This window comes from Prionailurus bengalensis, chromosome A1 (genome assembly GCF_016509475.1).
Source record: "Prionailurus bengalensis isolate Pbe53 chromosome A1, Fcat_Pben_1.1_paternal_pri, whole genome shotgun sequence".
Classification (NCBI taxonomy): domain Eukaryota; kingdom Metazoa; phylum Chordata; class Mammalia; order Carnivora; family Felidae; genus Prionailurus; species Prionailurus bengalensis.
Window position 1 is genome coordinate 158,165,858 of NC_057343.1, and position 20,135 is coordinate 158,185,992.

Genomic DNA, 20,135 nt, shown 5'->3' on the forward strand with positions numbered 1-20,135 from the left:
CCACTCAGCCCTAGAAAAGTAAGATGTGTCCTTTAGCATCAAGCAACATACTCACCTTTGCTGCTTTCCTTATATAGACCTTTCATAAATAAAGCCAATGCAAAACCTATGATGTCTTCTAACTCTTCAAGAGGTGTTGACTTAAAAGCCTGGATAGCTTTATCATATTCACCAATGGAACTAAGAAGCAAAACATAACTTACTTTTAATATTAAAAATTTTTTTTGGTTTACATCATAAAAATACAGAGAGATACTAAGGTTCTTTTAATACCTTCAACTACCTCATCTATCACTGTTAAGGCTATAGAAAAGATAAAATAAAAGGTGTATTATTTATTTCAAATAAGATGTACTGGGGTAATTTAACTTCAAAATTTGCTTCCTTTAAATTACATGTGAAAGTGATTAGTTTGGCTAAATTACAGAGTCTTTCTTATTAACGAACTTGAACTAAAATCCCAAGTTATAAAAATAATTTCAAGTTAACTTCTATACAGAACTCTTTAAGCTACATATGTGGGTTGAATATTACCCTATGAGTATTGTCCGAGCATCTTTGACAAGCTTAACTAAAGTCATAAAATACCTAGTCAAAATCAAACCTAGCCTTTGTGTAAAGTGTTTCCCTGCACATCCTTTTTTTTTTTTTTTTTTTTTTGGAAGTATAAAGATACACTAAATTCCACAGACAAAACTATAGATTACCTTTTCTGTATTTAATAGGAAGAAAAGTAAAACTTGTTACATATGATAAAAGTACAATACTTTTTAACAACAAAAAAATAATTGTTTTGCTTATTTAAAGATGAAGAGAAGCTGCCATCACCTGGAAATGATACACTGTGTCTTTGAGATTCTTATTCTTGGTATCCATCACTATAATCACAAGCTGTTTCTATTTTTAATGTGTTATTGGAAATCTTTTTAGAAAATCCTTTTAATCTTGAGGAGTGTGTGTGGGAGCTAAAAATACAATCTTTGGTTCTAAAATTAGTTCTCATAAAGGTGAAAGATTTTAAAAAGCAAAAAAATTTAAGGTTTTTAAAATAAAAAAAAAACCTCAAATTTTGGTAAATATTTTGATGAAGGAAAGAGGGCTACCTTAAATTGTTCATGGATATATACATATATTAATTTTAAAAAAACACTATCTTCAAACAAGTGATTACTTTTGTAGAGAAAAGAACAGAACTAGAAAGGGCACAAGGGGCTTCAACTTATAAATTTTTCTTTGGTAAAAGAAAAAAAAAAAAAAAAACCCTAAAGACAATGGACAATTTTAAGATCTGTTATATTTGAGCAGTGACTATTCATTAAATTATGTTCTATACTACTTACTGCATTTTGCATGTTTAATGTATTTCATAATAAAACAAATTAAAAAGATGATCTATTTTCAATAGGAGATAGAGATTTTCTTCTAAAATATTTACATTACATCAAAACTAAAGAGAACAGATACTTGTTCCATATAATTTCTTATAACCTATCTTCTGCTACAACAAAATCTTAGAAATAACAACACTCTATCAACTCCTAAACAAAACAGTTTAAAAGAAATGGAAGGAAGAGCAGTCAGAACAATAGTATTTTCCTGTCTATGGATATTATTCAGTTACACAAATATAAATGAAAATAACTGGATACCTCAGATCTCTAGCATGTATCTCTTTAAAAGATGTAGGCACTAATCTCAAAATATCAAACTACAGTTTTGATCATTCAATTTGGGGGCAGTTTTCAGCTTGAGGAACACCTCTCTAACTGAAGCCAAAAACCTTCCCCCCACTGCCCCATAACACTTCTGTTCTCCAGACCTAATTCTATTCTCTAAAATACCTAGGTTTTAATCTTTTTTTTAAAATTCTTTTCCAGTCAAAAGTCTTTGAGAATCTGAAAAGGCTATACAGCTCTCTCTCCATCCCAAAATATACATACACAAAAAATTTTTTGCACAATTTTATTTTTTGAATGTTTATTTATTTTTGAGAGAGAAAGAGTGAGAGCATGAGCAGAGGAGGGGCAGAGAGAGAGGGGGAGACACAGAATCTGAAGTAGGCTCCAGGCTCCGAGCTGTCAGCTCAGAGCCCAACACAGGACTCAAACCCATGAACCACGAGACCATGACCTGAGGAAGTTGGATGCTCAACCGACTGAGCCACCCAGGCGCCCGTTTGTAAAATTTTAAAAGGGCCTTTTTTTTTTTCTTTTTTGATGGAAGGAAAGAGGGCTGGCTACCTTAGATTGTTTATGGATATATACATATATTATTTAATACTAATTTAATATTAATTAAAAATTAATGACATATTAATTTATTTAAGGTATGTAATACATACATTAATACATATATTAATGGATCTCTAAAGTCCATTCCCAGTGTAAATATATATAGCATGCAAATGAGAATAAGTCCAATTTCCCTTCCAATTAACAAGGGTTCTACTATACAGATAGCAACGCCTCTCTTTGAAATGTTCTCTTGTATAGTCCACAACCATCAGTTCTAAATCTGCTTCTCACTAAAGCACAGTGCCATTAGGTACCGTTAGAGGAACAGGAAAGTATTAACAGAGCCCAGTATTGAGGAGATTATGTATCCAGTGGACATAATCATCAGCCCACTCATCTCTACATGTTCCATTAGTCTGGATTCATCACTACCTCACTAGTCCCATAGCTTTCACCAGAAAAGTCTAACAGATTCACAGAATTAATGGGGAAAAAAATATGCTTACCATAATAATCTGCCATAATTTCTTACTGTAACATTATAAGTATCTTGGTCTTCCACACTTTGTAACAATAACATTGCCCTGGAAAAAAAAGGGGGGGGGGGCAGGTATTTTAAATTAGCTCTGTGAAACAGCATTCTTTTACTCTTCTTCAACTGAATCTACAGATTCTTGTTTTCTTCATTTCATTCATCTAATTCTTCAATGTCAGCTATAACAACTTTTTCATATATTAATAAGTTGGTACACCAAAAACACTTAATATGTAGATTTTAGACTATCAGGAAAGGAACTTGAATAAGGTGATCTCTTATTTAGTGAAATCATTCATCACACGTGAGTTTTAAATATTCCAAAAAAACTTAATCTAAATACAGGAAACAATGGTATCACTATTTTAAGTTTTGACATTAACTCAAGTATACAGCAAACAATCTTAAAAATATTTATATACTAGTGGTTTAAGTTAGGAAGCCAGGAAATTGAGTGCTTTCATGTGCATTTACCTTTTACATATAGAAAAATATTTAAGCAATACTTAGTTAAAAAGAAAAGATTTATCAGGAGTCCCTAAAGGCTTAGAATAAATACATCAACATGTGACATGTCTCATTTTATCTTGTGTTCAGTCCCCTTTGGGAAAGCAGAAAAATGTCTTAACAACTAATAGGAGTTGGATATTTAGTAAGATTTTTTTGTTTTTTTAATTTTCTTTTCTGTTTAAAAAGGATGATCTAGGGAGAAACACTCAAGTGATGTTACATGAAAAACAAATATTTGCTAAAGAAGTCTAAGGCAATATTACACATTATTATACTATACTATACTATACTATACTATACTATACTATACTGGTTAGATTTATACCTAATTTGTGGTTTCAAGCCTCAAATACTTGTCTAAGGCAGAAAACAACAGCAGTGATTGGTCAAGGAAGACTGGTGCATATACACATGACTGTGGAGTTGCTATTTGAACTTGAAGGTGTAACTAGTTGTTAGATTCACACTATTTGTGATTAGAGTATATACAATAAAATGGCAAGCACTCTGAAGTTAATCTTCTTTGTTTAAAAATCCTGCTCACTGTTGTATTCTACCATATTTCTACAATTTGTTTACTATTAAGCTTAACATGCCATTGAGAGACACAGAATTGTTGCTTTTCATGAACTTCCACATATACCTTTAAAAAAGAACTTCTTGGGGCGCCTGGGTGGCTCTGTCAGTTAAGCGTCCGACTTCGGCTCAGGTTATGATCTCGCAGTTCGTGAGTTCCAGCCCCACGTCAGGCTCTGTGCTGACAGCTCAGAGCCTGGAGCCTGCTTCAGATTCTGTGTCTCCCCCTCTCTCTCTCTGCCCCTCCCCTGCTCATGCTCTGTCTCTCTCTGTCTCTCAAAAATAAATAAATGTTAAAAAATAAAAATAAAAAATAAAATAAAAAAGAACTTCTTGATTATATAGCCTCCAGTACCATCTAGTGATAACCCCTTTGAACTGCCAGGAGATCCATGAAAGGGCATGGCAAAGCGTTTGGGACACCTCAATGACTTTGTGAATGACAAAGTTTCTTCTAAGTATCTATTTTTTTACTTTTCAGGCAATGATACATGCAGTTAGGTCTTTTAACTTTTCAACTAGTATCCCCAACATTGTCATTTTTTTTATTCACCCATCAATTAATCTGCAGAGAATAAACCTGCAAGTCGATTTCATTGCCTACCACCCTCTTGGTTGGTCATTTCACTCGAGCACACGGTCCTTGTTTTCTCAACATGGCAAGTGCACTCCTGTTTCAGAGCACGTGCTCTTGCCGTTCCTCTGCCTGGAATGCTGTTGCCCTCTTGAATGGCTTATAGCCTCACTTCATGCAGGCCAAGCCTCAACTGCCTCTTTAGTAAGCCTATGCTTGTTAAACCTGTCTCAAATTCACTGCCTGCCTTAACACTCCCTGGCCCTCTACCCCATTTTGATTTTCTTTCTTAGCAATTACCATCACAGATGTCTATAAGCTTATGATATGTCTCCCCACCACCAGGTCAGAAGCTCCATGAAAATGGAGCCTGTGTCTGTTTTATTTCACTGCTCAATTGCTAGTGTCAAGGACAATGTTTGGCACACAGCAATTCAAAAACTATGTATTGAATGAATAAAATACAGTAGATCTTAAAGCGATTCAGACAAATATAATGTTCTCATTTCTTCTCTGAATGAACCTACACATTTTTAAAATAAAGAGACAGATTTTTCTAAAACAGAATCTGGGAGACTTTTCAGTTTGATTTTTGTTTTTTCTCCTGTCTGTCTCTCTCGGATAGAGCAACAGAAACCAAAATATAGCTGAAAATTTAAAACTGAATTTTTAAAAATGTAATGATAGATAATTAGAGACCAGGAAAGGAATCAGAACATTTGTGTAGCACCTTCTTCATGAAATGAAAACAAATTTTAAAAAGCCAAGTGATAAATACAGACGACTCTTAATTAAATGTAGAATTTACCTTTGGTATGCACCTGCTGCTTCCTTTCTCAGTTGTAGATGTTCATTTAAGTAACCCAACATTGTGAAAGCTGGAGCATAATTCTGAATTCTTTCTGGAAATCCAAAAATATCTTTTCTTTACATGTGCATGTTGATCGTATTTGTAAAATGTGAGTCTTATTTTCAATGCCTTTAACACCAGATTACTTCCTGAGATCACAGCTATTAAAAATGGTCTCATTTTTATCTTGACTATAAAGTACTAGTAATCATTTTATAACTGTTTTAAGTTATTGAATATTTTATAATTATTTATAGTTTCTCGTTATGCTTAAAGTCTAAACATTTTTATCCCCAAAGGTGTAATAATTTGAAATTGTAGCTTATATTAACACTAGTCATGAGATTCATAAGGAAATTCAGTTTTTTAGCTAATCACTTAATCTTTCCTGCAATTTTCTTGGTGGTTTGCTTCCAATTTCTATGTGTTTTTAAAAAATTCACTCAGTATTATACACTGGAAACATGGATGACTTGGGCACTTTCAGTGCAGAACTTTGAAATTTTAATGTCAAAAAACATCATCTATCTACTAATGCACAAAGAAGAAACACATCTGATTTATTTAAAAGCAGTATTGAGAGGGGTGCCTGGGTGGCTTAGTTGATCAAGCGTTCGACTACAAGGTCAAGCCTTGGTTGGGCTCTGTGCTGACAGCTGACAGTCTGGAGCCTGCTTCAGGTTCTGTGCCTCCCTCTCTCTCTGCCCCTCCCCTGCTCATGCTCTGTCTCTCTGTCTCTGTCTCTCTCTCTCAAAAATAAACATTAAAAAACATAAAAGTAGTATTGGGAAACAAACCATCACTTAAAATCCCTTAAAATTGCTTAACAAAGTACAGTGTAACCACAATTTATATGATAGTTAGGCTCTAACGTCAAAGCATAAAGTGAAAATCACATAATCAACCTTATTCTTGAAAAATCCTAACGTCACAAAAGAGAGGAATACCAAAACTGAATCACACTAAAAAGAGATTCATGCCTTCCAAGTACACTCACCCTAAGGCAAATTGTCAGCCAGACAAATAGATACGACTCCACTCTAGGGTAAAAAACCAGACTACGCATAACTGTCAGGAAATTATGTGTTCATTGTTCTAGGGACCCAAATTTTGTAGAAAGGTAAATATTTACCCCTGTGTAAATTCTTTATAAATGTTACCCATTCTTATGGAAATTTATCAATAAAACTTCTGATCCATACACTCTCACAGAGGCTCTAGATATTTATTGGAGTCATTCATTTTGGGAAATGGCATAAGATGTTAGTGCTCTGATGTGCTGATGTTTATAAACTAACTGCCTTCTGCTCAAGTATCCCAGGCTCAATGCAGGAAGAGTATTACAATCCTCTCCATACCTATGATGAGAAATTTTCTCTTCTGCTTTTCAGTTTATCTGTTTCTTCATAATACTAAACTGCCCATATGCCTGCTTAAACTTCTTTCTTCTTTATTAGAATTTCTCAAGGGATAAATAAAAGGCTAGCAAAACTAACATTTCTTGAGCATACAGGGTACTTTGCATATCATTTTGTATAAATCATCCCATTTAAACTCTAAGCAATAGATGCTTTTATTCTTGTATTACAGATGAGAAAACTAAAATCCAATTCGGTAATATGACCAAGGTTTCATCATAGCTAAGAGGAGGAGCAGAGACTAAAAGCCACTGGTAGTTTTCCACCCCCCACCTCCCATGACCACAAGTGCATTCCTTAATTAATCCACATCACCTGTCTCACCCATTCACCCACCCACATTCCCTATGGTAACCATCAGTTTGTTCTGTATAGTTAAGAGTGTGTTTCTTGGTTTGTCACCTCTCTTATTTTTTAAACTTTGCTAGTTTGTTTTGTTTCTTAAATTCCACATATGAGTGAAATCATATGGTATTTTTGGACTTATTTGACTCTATTGACTTATTCTTTTTGGACTTACTTGACTCTTGTCTCTATTTGACTTGTTTCATTTAATTTGACTTATTACACTCTAGCTCCATCCATGTTGCTACAAATGGCAAGATTAAGCTGGTAATAAAACTAGTAGTTTTAGTAAGGAAGAAAGGAAAATTTTACAATAGATGGTTAATGAAACTTCACCATTCTGTCCTTTTCCTAAGGCTACATGTATTTTTCCAGTATTCTGAAGAAAAATCAGGTGTTAAAGTGGGAGATTAAACACACTAATTTTGGAATTTAAAGCATATTATCTCATTTAATTTTCACATCTCTACCATCTAGATATTATTAACTAACTCCACTTTCCAAGGTTAATAGAGGTTAAAAGAAGTAAAATCCTTGGCCTAAGACTGTAGAGAAATAAATGGCAGAGATAGAACAGCAACAACTCAGGCCCATTACACTCCAAAATGCTTTCCACTACAACATGGAAATCAGTTTTATTGTGATCATTAGGTAGCAGCAATCTTCATCACTCTTCAAAAGGCCTTATACATTTTGAAAAGGAGACTGACCATTGGAGAAAAAAAAAAAAAGCAAATTCATGTCTTAAGGAACACTAATATTTTACTTGGAATTAACTAATTTTAAAACTTCTTTCAACTGTTTCAACAATTTATTCAAATATTGAGTTATTCAAATACTGAATACCTTACCTATGTATTTACTCAAAACAACTTGTGCGGCTGGAATAGCATTCATCTGAACGATATTGTACCGGTACAGCTCAGTATCTCTGTTGCTTTTATCTTGCAATGTTGTACAGACCCAATAAGCATAACCTATTGCTCCCTCGGTCTTTAAAAATGACAAAGTTAACAAGTGAATATAAGATAATAAATATACCAATAAAAATTATAAAACAGCAAGTTTCAATACAGTAAATATCACATCTTAGTCTTAAGTCAACTGCAAAGTGTCTCTAATTAAAGAGTCACTGTGATACAACACAGCTCAGAGCATATTTAAATCACTTGCTTCAACCCTAAGTAGGAGAATCACATGGGATTAAATAAAGTGCAAAAAAACAGAGCCCCACCTAATGGGTTGATATCCTTCTCTAAGCACCATTTTTAGAGATTAAACCAATAATTACCAAAGAAGTTCTAAAACACATTTGTAAATAAGAAATGCTGGCCTACTCCTTATCTCATGTTGATTTTTCTCTAGGGTCCCAGTTTCTATTCTAAATGACTACTGTATCTATTGAATCCCATGTCATTTCTTCCTGAGCTTATGAAAGATAACACAAGATGAAAATGAGAAGTTCTTTAAAGATAATTTCTAAGATAGAATAAAGAATAGAGACAATTGCTGTTATCAACATCTGATACCACTCTATTCGTTTTCTTAACAAGAATAATACTTTATTCATGAATGAATCCTCAATAATGTTCAAATTCTTACATGCATACTAAGCTCTGTAGTGTGCCTGAAAAGATCCATGGTGTCATAACTTCCAACTGTCTCTGCGATAAGAGCCTATAAAAGGAAAAAAGAGGTTCTTAAAGTGAAATTATTTGGCAGAACCAAAGGTTTACTAGCTGTGCTTCAAAGCACAGCTAATTTCTTTTCCAATCTTGGCTACTACATTCCCATGGCTCAGAGGACCAGAATAACTTGTCAAATTGGCCCTTAAACTGACAAATGCTTTCCGAATTCCCTCTGCAACCAGGCAGCGGTGCAATAATCCACATAAAATTCCTCAGAACACTGATAAAGCTGTGCTACCTTCTCCCTTCCCTTTCACCCTTGATCCATTCATACTGGTATTTGTCTGGACAGGGGTTCTTAATCACACGATCATCTTGGATTCACCTGGGTAAGCTTTTTAAAAAAGGAAGTCCTTACCTCTAGATTTCTAGTTTCCACAGACCTGGAGTACAGTCTCAACATATTTATTTTTCAAAAGTGTGTCAGGAATTTAAATAATATACCTATGCCTTTAACTTTATAGACTATGAGATAAAAGTACTTTCAAGCTCCTATATCTTTTATTTAAAAATCAGGTTTTTTTAAGTTATCATACATTACTAATATTATCAAAAAATTAATATAAAGTCTCACTTCTGTTGTTACCATTTTGATTAAATCTACCAGTTAACTCTTGAAATAAATTATTTTTAGATAAAAAGAACTGAAGGGCGCCTGGGTGGCTTAGTAGGTTGAGCATCCGACTTCAGGTCATGATCTCACAGTTTGTGGGTTCAAGCCTCATATCAGGGTTTGCACCTGCAGCATGGAGCCTGCTTCTGATTGATTCTCTGTCTCCCTCTCTCTCCATCCCTTCTCCACTTGCATACACACACTCTCTCAAAAATAAACATTAAAAAAAAAGAATAAAATACTTGAAAAATTAAAAAAAGAATACGAGGTGGCTCTGATTAGCATCCAAAATCTACTGGTCTAGAGCAGTGCTACTCAGAGTCAAGTCCCTGGAGCAGCATCAGCATCATCACTTGGAAGCAGTTAGAAATACAAATTCTTGGGCCTCCTGCATCCAACTTACACAGAGATTAGTAGTAATGCCGTTAGCTCCCAGATGCTAACCACAATTCATAGAGAAAGGAGTTACTTTTCTAACTCTGCTTGCTTCACCAATTAACTAGAATTAGATCCAAGAGTCAAAGGTAGAATAAAAGATTCTAAACTCTGATGGCTGATTTTCTGATACGGGTGATGCTCCTGCTATTCTCTGAACCCAAACAATCAACTACTTACTAATTCATTACAATTTCTCAACTAGAAAGACCTTGAAGACCACTCAGTCCAATCTCTTTCAGGTAAAGAAAATGAAATCCAGCAGTGATACGTTAAAAATCAGTCAGTGACAGACTCACACTCATAACCAAGTATCTGGATTCCTGTCTGGCAGTACAAAACTCTGAACTTTGGGGAAGCAGAGGAAGAATACTCATAAACAAGCACCAAATCAAATATAAAGATTTTACAGAAAATGGGAAAACATAATCAAAATGATCTTTGTCGATGTTTATTTTTTTGGTTAATGTGCTTTAAACAACAGAGTTCTAGGGTTTTTTAGCATAATAATGTCAGGCTGATGGAGCCCAAAGCCCCCCAAATCAAGGCTTAATCATTATAAGCTGTATGCCCTTGGGCACCATACTAAGGATCTCTAATCTTCAATTTCCCCATCTGTGAAAAGAGTTTAACAACCACCACCATCTCAAAGGATCAATGAAAGATTAACCAAAATAATATATATACAAAGAGACTAGCACAATTACTGGCACAAAGGAAGTCCTCGTATGTTACCTGTTATCCAACATTATCATTGCTATTTATATTAACAGGTTACTTGTAATTTTTTATATTAACTGGTTGTTTATACCCTAGGATTATTAATAACTATATGTTATATGTCTTACTTGTCCAATCCAGCACATTAAGTAAGATGGATCAAGGGACTGAGCCATTTTGAAAGCTTCATGAGCTTGCTAGGAAAAAAAAAGGCAAAAATTAACATGTCATGTCATTTTATTAATTTAGTATTAAATTGCTTATGTTTAAAAAGCATAAAAGAAGAAGATAAGTCAGACTTGTCAACATAAATACTTACAAGTCCAAAACTTCATTGTTGAAACACAATTAGCAACGCTTAAAACAGTGTTTTACTACGTAGTCCTAGAAAACTCCTGGGTACAACAGCTCTCTCTACAGGCTTAAGGGTTTCGGTCCCCAGTGAAAGGGCAATAGGGATGCACCTCATAGTCTGTAGAACTTTTAACCAATCACCCATGCATTTGCTGGCCACAGGTTTGACAGAAGTATCTATTGCCCTCTCCTGAAGCTTAACTGGCCTGATAAGAACTAACGGCAAGGAGGTCAAAGAGACGTACCTGAAACTTGGCAAAAAAAGAATGGACAGCATAAATATGTGCTAAGCAGTGAGGAAACCTTAAAGATATCTCACTTGGACACATTAACTTGCATGTTTATTTTTCTACTACAAAAACTTATTATATGCTGCCTTATACTGTTTTCTCAAAAATCAATGTGTGACAGGAAACAGTCTTATTTTTCTTATGAAAACAACAACTCCTGGACAGCAACTGAGTTGTACTATCATAAAACTACATTCAGAGTTTTTTAACTGAGATCTAGCTATGTTTAAATTTTTAAAAATATTTTTACATATTTTAAGATCTAACTTAATATTCTCCTTCATTCTATTTACAGGCTTTTGAAGCAATCTTGGCAATGACTTACTTTATCCCTGAGAGTATTACTGAAACTATTTTAAAAGGAGGATATTCAGTATAACGGCTGAAACACAAAATAGTACGGATGTTCTATTATCTATAGATTTATGGAAACTACTAAACATGACCTACAAGCATGCTTCCAATTACTTACTGTATTTCTAATTCTCTAATATATAACTGTTCAAGTATGACAAATTACATTGTGGCATATAAAAGAATTAATATCCACTAAAGCCAAATCTAAATCACCCAACATAGGCTAAACTTAATCTGCTAGACATTACTAATCACCTCTTTTACTTCATCACCCCATCCCTAACACAGCCCACACAGGACTCTTCTTATACATGTACAGATAAAAAAGAAAAACACCCCAATAAAACATAACAAAATTGTTCTAATCTTTAAATGAAAAACATAATTATAAATCCAAAATTTCTTCAGTGATATGAAAAGGAAAATAAATCTTACACGTTCATTATTTAATATAACAAATGGAATGCCATCAACTATCTAGCATATAGGTGAGCATACTGAATAGGTAACAATATTCAAAGTATTTCTCCACAAGAAGCTAAGCTATTACAAAGAAGTAATATTCATATATAAAAAATTCATATATAAAGCTATTACAAAGAGGTAACGTTCATATATAAAGAATGTTCTTTAACATGACAAAACAGACAACACATTTACCTCAATGTTTTCATTTGCAAGGTATAAGACTCCCAAGTTGGTCCATGCAACAGGATTCTAAAAGATGTATATATAAAATTAGGTCCCTGTCTACATGGCAGCCTGAGAAAGTTATTAACATGAAATTTTGAAGTTCTTTTTCACAGACAGACACATAAAACACTCACAATTTGTTCTGATTGGATTGACTTGATGAAACAATGCTGAGCAAGGGCGTAATTTCCAATACCTAAAAAATACAGAGTTTGATGAAACTGAACTTTATTACCTGAAACAGGCAATCTTCTAATAATATTGAAGTGTTATGCAATTCTTACCACTGTAACATGAAACCACGCCAAGAGCATTCCAGTATAAATGGTTTTTACTGTCGAGTCTCACCGCCTTTTTCAGACACTGAAAAAGTAAAATTAGATTAATTTTGGTATCTTGGAACATCAGTATTTATATCAAGATAAACATGGTTTTATGTAAAAACATGATAGTATTTATCAAAAACATCAGAAAAGCATTTCTTTTTTTAAAAAGGCTATAAAAAATTTCTCAAAACCCCACCTGTAAAGATTTCTCCAACAACTCTTTAAGATCATTTGTGTTGTTGCCTGTTTCTGCTAGATGTTGTGCTTGACGGTAATAATTAATTCCGAGATCACACCATGTATTAGATGTGGACATCAGTTTTAATGCACGACCATAACACCTGTGGAAATATAAAAATAAATGTTGTGTTCTGTTAAAATGTCCTAATTCAAAGTAAATGTCATTAACTAGCAAACTTTGTAAATTACCTTCCTCCAAGATGGAGGAGCTCATTCTTCTTTAATACTTGTTTTCCTTCTTTCTGACCTAGGAGGACTCCTAAAACATTAACATTTACTTTAGATGGTGAGACAGCATACAGACTGGTACAAGCATCCCCAACTAGCTTCCAAAGGCAAGACACATCAGCTCGATGCTGCAGAGCCCTAAAAAAATAAACAGTGTTTATTTTATTTTTATACTTACAAGTTATTTCCAAAAACTAGGAAGTTTATCTCTCTCATTACAATCTTGATTAAGAATTACTTCCTTGGTTAAGTGCAGTGAATGCTTTACTAAATTCTTTCCAAATAAGTTACATGTCATCACTCCCTTATTAGGAAGAAGAAAGGAAGGGGGGAAGGGGAAAGAAGTGATTATTTTGAACGCCAGAAATTTTGCAAACACCTCTTTGGTACTCTTCTTCATTTTTATTAGAAGTAGCAGAAATCACATAAATAAACCAATACATTTTCCAGGACCAATTCACCTTTAACTGAATTTTTTTGAACTGTGCTGTCTGTGTTTGTCTTTTAAACAGTAACCAAAGTAGTAAAGTTGGTAGCTCTCTCTCAGTTAATTATTGTAAACTCACGTTTTTGCTTGTTGGTCTTTGGTCAAATAAAAATGACTAGTAAATGTGTGCTATATTAAATATATTTGGTGGTCCAAAGGATTTTTACTAAGACCAAGATTACCAAAAAGCTAAATATGAAAATGTGAAAACTCATGATTTATTGAAGAAATATGACTGAATGCACAAGCTTAAAAGAGTAAATAAAAATATTAATTATGGTGATAAAGGTCACCTCTTCTTAAAATGAGAAAAATCTCACTATTTCTCTTCATTTTTCTCTTCTCAAGATCTTATAAATAAAACATGACAATTTCACTTAAGCCAAGTCTCAATAATCAGTCATCACAAACAGCTATGTTACTGGCAGATGGACAAGCAGATGGAACATTTCTCATAGCCTTTTCTACTAAAAGAGTCCAGCCAAAAATCATTTTCCAGTATCTTTCTGAGAGATAAGATTAATTATTGCAGTCATCACTGAGAGCCCACTGTGAGAATCAGGAGGAAGGACAACACTATTTGTAGTTCCTCTGCTTAAATATCTTAGCATAACTTCTAAAAATGACAGCATGAGAGGATAATGCTAAGCGAAATAAGTCAGTTGGAGAAAGGCAAATACCATACGATCTCACTCATATGTGAAATTTAAGAAACAAAACAAACGAGCAAAGGAAAAATAAAAGAAAAAAAGAGACACAAACCAAGAAACAAGAAACAGACTCTTAACTAGACAGAACACACAATGGTTACCAGAGGGGAGGAGGGTGGGAGATGAGGGGGAAAAGAGAATGGGAGTTAAACAGTACACTTGTTGTGATGAAAAGAGTAAAATAAAATAAAATAAAACAAAATAAAAGCAAATAAAATCTACAACATGAAAGAAGAAAATAGAAGGAGAAAAGGGAACCAGAGGGCATTTTAATAGCCTAAAATCTTTCAATAAAAAAATAAAGTATCTGTAAGGTGAAATAACTTCTATCACCTTTACACAAGAATTGTGGTAGTACGAACTTTTACATCCAGAAGTAAATATAAATTTGGGGATTATCACTTTAAGAGTTTTATATACCTCCATATAATTGGCTGTGAATGCTACAAGCTATGGGCTACCCAGAACAAAATTTCCCATTCTCAGAAAGGCAGTTTTTGTATCTCCAGTATCATCAAAGGTTCACAATTACTCTTAAACACTAGTTCAAACAAAGCATGCCCTGTTCACAATACCCTTTCCTCTTTGGAAAGATCTATATAATGTGAGACTTGAAAAGCAGCAATAAAAACCTGTGGGAGAAAAAAGGCTAAGGTTTTCTTTTCATATTTGGTTCACATTCTGGAGCAACTAAATCAACAGGAAACAGAAGGGAAGACAAGTCAGAAAAGAAAGGAAGGGAAGCACAAGAAAGGTGTTTAAGAAAAAAATTTCAAACGTATGTGCAACATGTGGACTTTTTAAAATCATCTACCACAAATAGCACTTCTACTTAGCTGGTGAATTTACAGTTCGATAAAAATACCAGGTTTACTCAAATTTTTCTGATTCCCTTAATATTACACATCACTTTTTTTACTACACAGATTCTCTCCAGGAGCAGATTGCTCGTTTCCCCTCACCTTCAACCCTACCAATATACCTAGAAGCGGCCCTTACCATTGAATATAAATCATACTGTTCACCTCAAGTCCTAGTTCCCAATCAGTTCAATTGGAGGTACTGGCATTTCTAGGTCTCCTGCAAGGGAACACTGATGCACAGTATTCAAGCTGCTGCTCCTCTAGCAGAATGCTTCTTTCTTCCCACCCTTCCCCATGCAGCCAGCAGGTCAACAAGAGCAAGAAACTGTATCTGTTCCCCAGTGCCACGTTAATACAATATGTGTGCTATAGAATTCATTGGCTACTCCGTTACTCTTTATGTTTAATATTCTGAGTACTGATTGCTGTATCTCACAGAAAAAATACAGAAAGATTTTCTAAATTTGGCTTTAAGATAATGCTAAGAAAATAAACACAATGAATAATAAGAATAACACTAACCAAGTAAAATATTCCAGTGCTTTTTCTATGTAGTCCACAGCTTTCCCATCAAGATAATCCACTAGAGCTGCTTTTGCCATCATAAGATGGCATTCGCCCAAACCTAAAACCAGTTAGTTTATAGTTATTAAAACACATACAGAAACACTTAGAGTAAACTTTAAAAAATGTAGCGGTGTTATTTTAAAGCCACTTTTCAGAAAACAAAACTTAACGGTATTTTATAAAAATTATCTTTAAGTATGGTCTCGCATACACTTAGTACTGTTGCAGTAACATGTGCTAAAAGTGATAAAAATCTATAGAAAGAATTTCCTTGACTTTGGGCAGATTACTTAACTCTTAAAACCTCAGCCTTGAAAATGGTGATATTACCTAAATGCTATTCTCCATCATATTACTATTTATTAACTGTTGTGAAGCAAGATTTCATCTATTTATATTCAAAACTAGATAGCAAACTACACAGTAAAAATGTAATAAATGAAACAGCAATTTCCTAAAGTACCCAGTAAAGATTTAATAAATGTGAATTCTTTTGAGGAAAGTTTTACAAAATTAAAACAAAAGTTTTCAAGGCCTAAGTTATGCATTGCTTACAACATACACTATTTCTGATTTTTTTTTTTAACAACGTTTATTTATTTTTGAGACAGAGACAGAGCATGAACGGGGGGGGGGGGGGGGGGCGGGCAGAGAGAGAGGGAGACACAGAATCTGAAACAGGCTCCAGGCTCTGAGCTGTCAGCACAGAGCCCGACGCGGGGCTTGAACCCACGGACCATGAGATCATGACCTGAGTGGAAGTCGGACGCTCAACCGACCAAGCCACCCAGACGCCCCCACTATTTCTGATTTAAACCGCAGTTGTTTAGTTAAAAAGTAAAAAGAAATGGAGTAAAAGACATATTAATGGGCTCCAAGTTTTTTTAAATGGTTAGATAAAGTCATAAAAAATTTGGATTATATATGGATGGTGTTTTACTTTGTACTACCAAAAATCATTTGTTAAGGAGTAGGTATCTATGGAGAAACTTAAATTAATTTAGGTAATTACAAAACAATGTAAGTTGCCCTTAAAGTTCAAAAAGTGAAAAAAAAATCTTCTGTAAGTTAAAAAGCAATTAAAAGGTATTGAGATATTTTGAAGATATGGTAAATTAATTACCAAAATATAACAGGAGGAAAACTCTTGTTTTAGAGATCCATTTTTAGATCAAATAGCTATCATGCTGTTTGTCTAAAAATTAAATCTTTATCATACTACTATTGATTAACTGTTGGGAAATAAGATTTGATCTCTCTATATTCAAATCTATATAACAAGCCATATTATAAGAGGTTCATGAAAGAAGCCACTGTTGACTAAAGAAGTCCTTTTCAGGTTATGAAATACATTTAGGAAATTTACACAAGGATTTTATACTCTAGTATCACAAAAGTCAAAGGAGCTATGAAAAAATTACCTTTCAAAGCTGGCACATAATCTTCTTTCTTTTTAATGATCAGCTGGTATTGAGCTATCGCCTCCTTATATTTGCCTAGGATTTGCTGTATTGCTGCAACCTTAAACACACTGTATGTGGATTCTGGGTTCAGCTCACTGGCTTTTGTGAAGGATTTCAAGGCTGTGGTATAGCCACCTCTGCTTAAGTATGCCTCTCCTAATGACTCCCAACAATTGAAGTCCTTTGGGTCTGCCCTTAATGCTGCCTGTAAACTAAAATTTCAGTAAACCGTAAGACAACTAAATGTAAAAGAACTACTTCCACATTTGACAAGAAAATATAAAATAAAGAATTCAGTTGAATCACATACAACCATGGTTACTTCTATTTATCAAAGTGCTATTTAAAGCAGGTATACCTGTTCCTTTTATAACTTGAATTTTTTTATAACTTTCATATTTTAATACTAAGAAATTTTATTACAAATTTGGAATGAATAAGAATACTTTCTTGCACAAGAGTTGACCAGAATTTTCTTCCTTGACTATCTGAAAGAATCCCAGTTTCCTACCAGAATAGGCATATATCTCAGTATGCCTCATGACAATTAGTAATCTCCCACTGATCCTGTTACCAAAACAGAAATATCACAGCAGCCTAGGTATTTACATGAATCAGAAACTTTATCTTGATCCAAATATATATATATATTTGTTAATGTTTTCACAAATAGAAGAAAAAAATAACTGTTTACAACAATTTGTTAGGTTCAGAAAAAAGGCACTTTCTAATCCTTTCTAAAAAGAAAACATACAAGGCTTATAGTTAATTGTGGGCATTCACGTTTAAGTATTCATTTTAAGTTTTGGGGGTGACTGTAGTAATAAACAAATTTTATCACTTGTAGTATAACCAAAAAAACTTATATAAAGGCTTAGGTCTTATAAACCTAATTAAGTTGATAGATATTATAATCTCATTACTAGGAAATGCCAATGCTCTGTTACACTTCCTTATAAACAGAAAGTCTTGCCTTTGTTTTTCATTTTTTTTTTGAACTGAAGTACAGTTGACATACAATATTATATTAGTTTTGGGTGTACAACATACTGACTTGAATTTTACAGACACTATGAAATATTCACCATGGTTAAGTGTAATTACCATTTGTCATCATACGAAGTTATTACAATATTTTATTATATATTTACTATTAATTAAATATATTTTATTCTTTTTTTTTTTTTTTAAGGTAAACTCTGTGCCTAACGTGGGGCTTCAGCTCACAACACTGAGATCAAGAGTTGCATGCTCTACCAACTGAGGCAGCCAGGTGTCTCTATTCTCAAGTATAATTCAAACCAAATAACTGAAAATGAGCTGCTCCAGATGGACTTCAAGGTGTTAAATGTATCCCCTGCCCCCAGGAGATACAAAGCATGTCACTGGAAGAACAACAAAGGTATCAGCCTTGGCTTTTTATCATTCCTTAAGTTTCCACTGAGAACCTATTACATGTATAACACTAGGAAGACTTCACTTCATTAGACTGGCTATTCCCTTAACAACAGGACATCATTTAATCTATTTTTGCATTCTCCAGTGCCTTCCAGATAATAAGAACCAATCAACTATAAATAAATTTTGCTATTTCTTCTCTCAAAATATAATCTGGAATGAGGAAACTTGTCAAGTCCATTTTGGGTATAAACAGGAGTTTAATTTAAGGAACCAACAGGCTGTCTAACAGTTTAAATATAATAAGGTGCCTTACTCAGCCACTGCTTGAGAATGCTGACCAGCTTTCAAATAGTACAGTCCGCGCCTCAGCCAGGCCCATTTTGCTGTTCCAGCACTTGCCTTTTGAGTTACTGTTGTTAGGATGGCTAAGGCAGTTTCCTTAAAAAAGGAAGAAAAGACTGATTAAGAAAGACTAATATTAGAGATAGTGAATATCATGAAAATACAGACCACCTATGTGTAGTACCCAAATATATTTTCATTTACCACTTTTGATTCTTTAAACTTATACTAGTTTATACTGAACTACAGTTTCAACAATAAGTGAGGAGTGATGTAATGTCTGTCAATGAAAAGAAAAGTTTCTCCATAAACAGTGGCAAAAATATTTCTATTGTATCTCCAAAGAAAAATTTAAAGAAATAATAACTTCCAAGTGTACATATATAAAAATATTTCTATTTCCATACTCAGGATAAAAAGAAAAAGGTATTTAAGTTATTAGACATACCATCTCTTCAAGCTCCACACTTAAGTCAACTGCTGCAGCTCCAGATTCAGCATCAGTATCATCTAACTCAAACGCTTTCCTGTAACAGCCACGGGCTCTGTTTTTATCTCCTACCACATCTCTGTAGTAATGACCTAAATAGCAGAAAACTTTGCCCATGTATGTATCCAGTCTGGCAGCCTTTGAAACAGAGATGGATAGCAACACAAAATTAAAGTTTGTTTGAGTGGGTCTCTTTAAAAACACAAAAGATAAATACACAGATTAAAAGAAAAATGGAACACTTTCATTAAACATAGAAAAAAGATGCCAACACGTCCTTTAATGTAAGATTTAAAGCAACAGGAAACCTAGTCATCACTGCTTATAAAAAACAAGTGCAAAAATATAAATAATATTTATTAAAAAGAAATGTGAAATTAGAGTTATTATATTCACCCTCTTTTATGCATCAAGGTAAGAATGTGACACTGGTACTTGTTAAACATTTTAAATATGAGAAATTATACATCTGGAAGTATACATGGCCATAAAACTACAGTAGAAATTACTTAAAAACATTATTCTTTTCCAAAGATAATTATGTCTCATTTTGTATAATGTCTGTTTCTTACATAAGTAACTTTTAGGGGTGCCTGGATGGCTCAGTCAGTTAGGTAGCCGACTCTTGATTTTGACTCAGGTCATGATCTCATGGTTGTGGGATCAAGCCCCACATTCTTTGTGCTAAGTATGAAGCCAGCCTGGGATTCTCTCTCTCTCCCTCTCTCTCTGCCCTTCCCCGGTTGTGCTTGCTCAAGTGCTCGCTCGCTCTCTCACATTCTCTCTCTCAAAATAAATAAACTTTAAAATATAAAAAGTTAGATAA

General features: G+C 33.8%; 1 protein-coding gene across 2 annotated transcripts in view; it reads right to left on the reverse strand.

Moving 5' to 3' along the window:
* TTC37 (tetratricopeptide repeat domain 37) overlaps nucleotides 1-20,135 on the reverse strand; it is an 87,364-nt gene that overhangs the window by 35,386 nt on the left and 31,843 nt on the right. For both annotated transcript variants that reach the window (XM_043593854.1, XM_043593865.1), the window contains 15 exons: nucleotides 19,268-19,447; nucleotides 18,791-18,915; nucleotides 17,035-17,288; nucleotides 15,569-15,671; nucleotides 12,948-13,124; nucleotides 12,715-12,859; nucleotides 12,477-12,555; nucleotides 12,327-12,388; nucleotides 12,160-12,216; nucleotides 10,627-10,695; nucleotides 8,645-8,719; nucleotides 7,894-8,035; nucleotides 5,238-5,331; nucleotides 2,741-2,818; nucleotides 56-180 (listed from right to left, as the gene is read on the reverse strand). In XM_043593854.1, coding sequence (XP_043449789.1) covers nucleotides 56-180; nucleotides 2,741-2,818; nucleotides 5,238-5,331; nucleotides 7,894-8,035; nucleotides 8,645-8,719; nucleotides 10,627-10,695; nucleotides 12,160-12,216; nucleotides 12,327-12,388; nucleotides 12,477-12,555; nucleotides 12,715-12,859; nucleotides 12,948-13,124; nucleotides 15,569-15,671; nucleotides 17,035-17,288; nucleotides 18,791-18,915; nucleotides 19,268-19,447 — 1,765 coding nt within the window. The remainder of the gene's footprint in view (nucleotides 1-55; nucleotides 181-2,740; nucleotides 2,819-5,237; nucleotides 5,332-7,893; nucleotides 8,036-8,644; nucleotides 8,720-10,626; nucleotides 10,696-12,159; nucleotides 12,217-12,326; nucleotides 12,389-12,476; nucleotides 12,556-12,714; nucleotides 12,860-12,947; nucleotides 13,125-15,568; nucleotides 15,672-17,034; nucleotides 17,289-18,790; nucleotides 18,916-19,267; nucleotides 19,448-20,135) is intronic.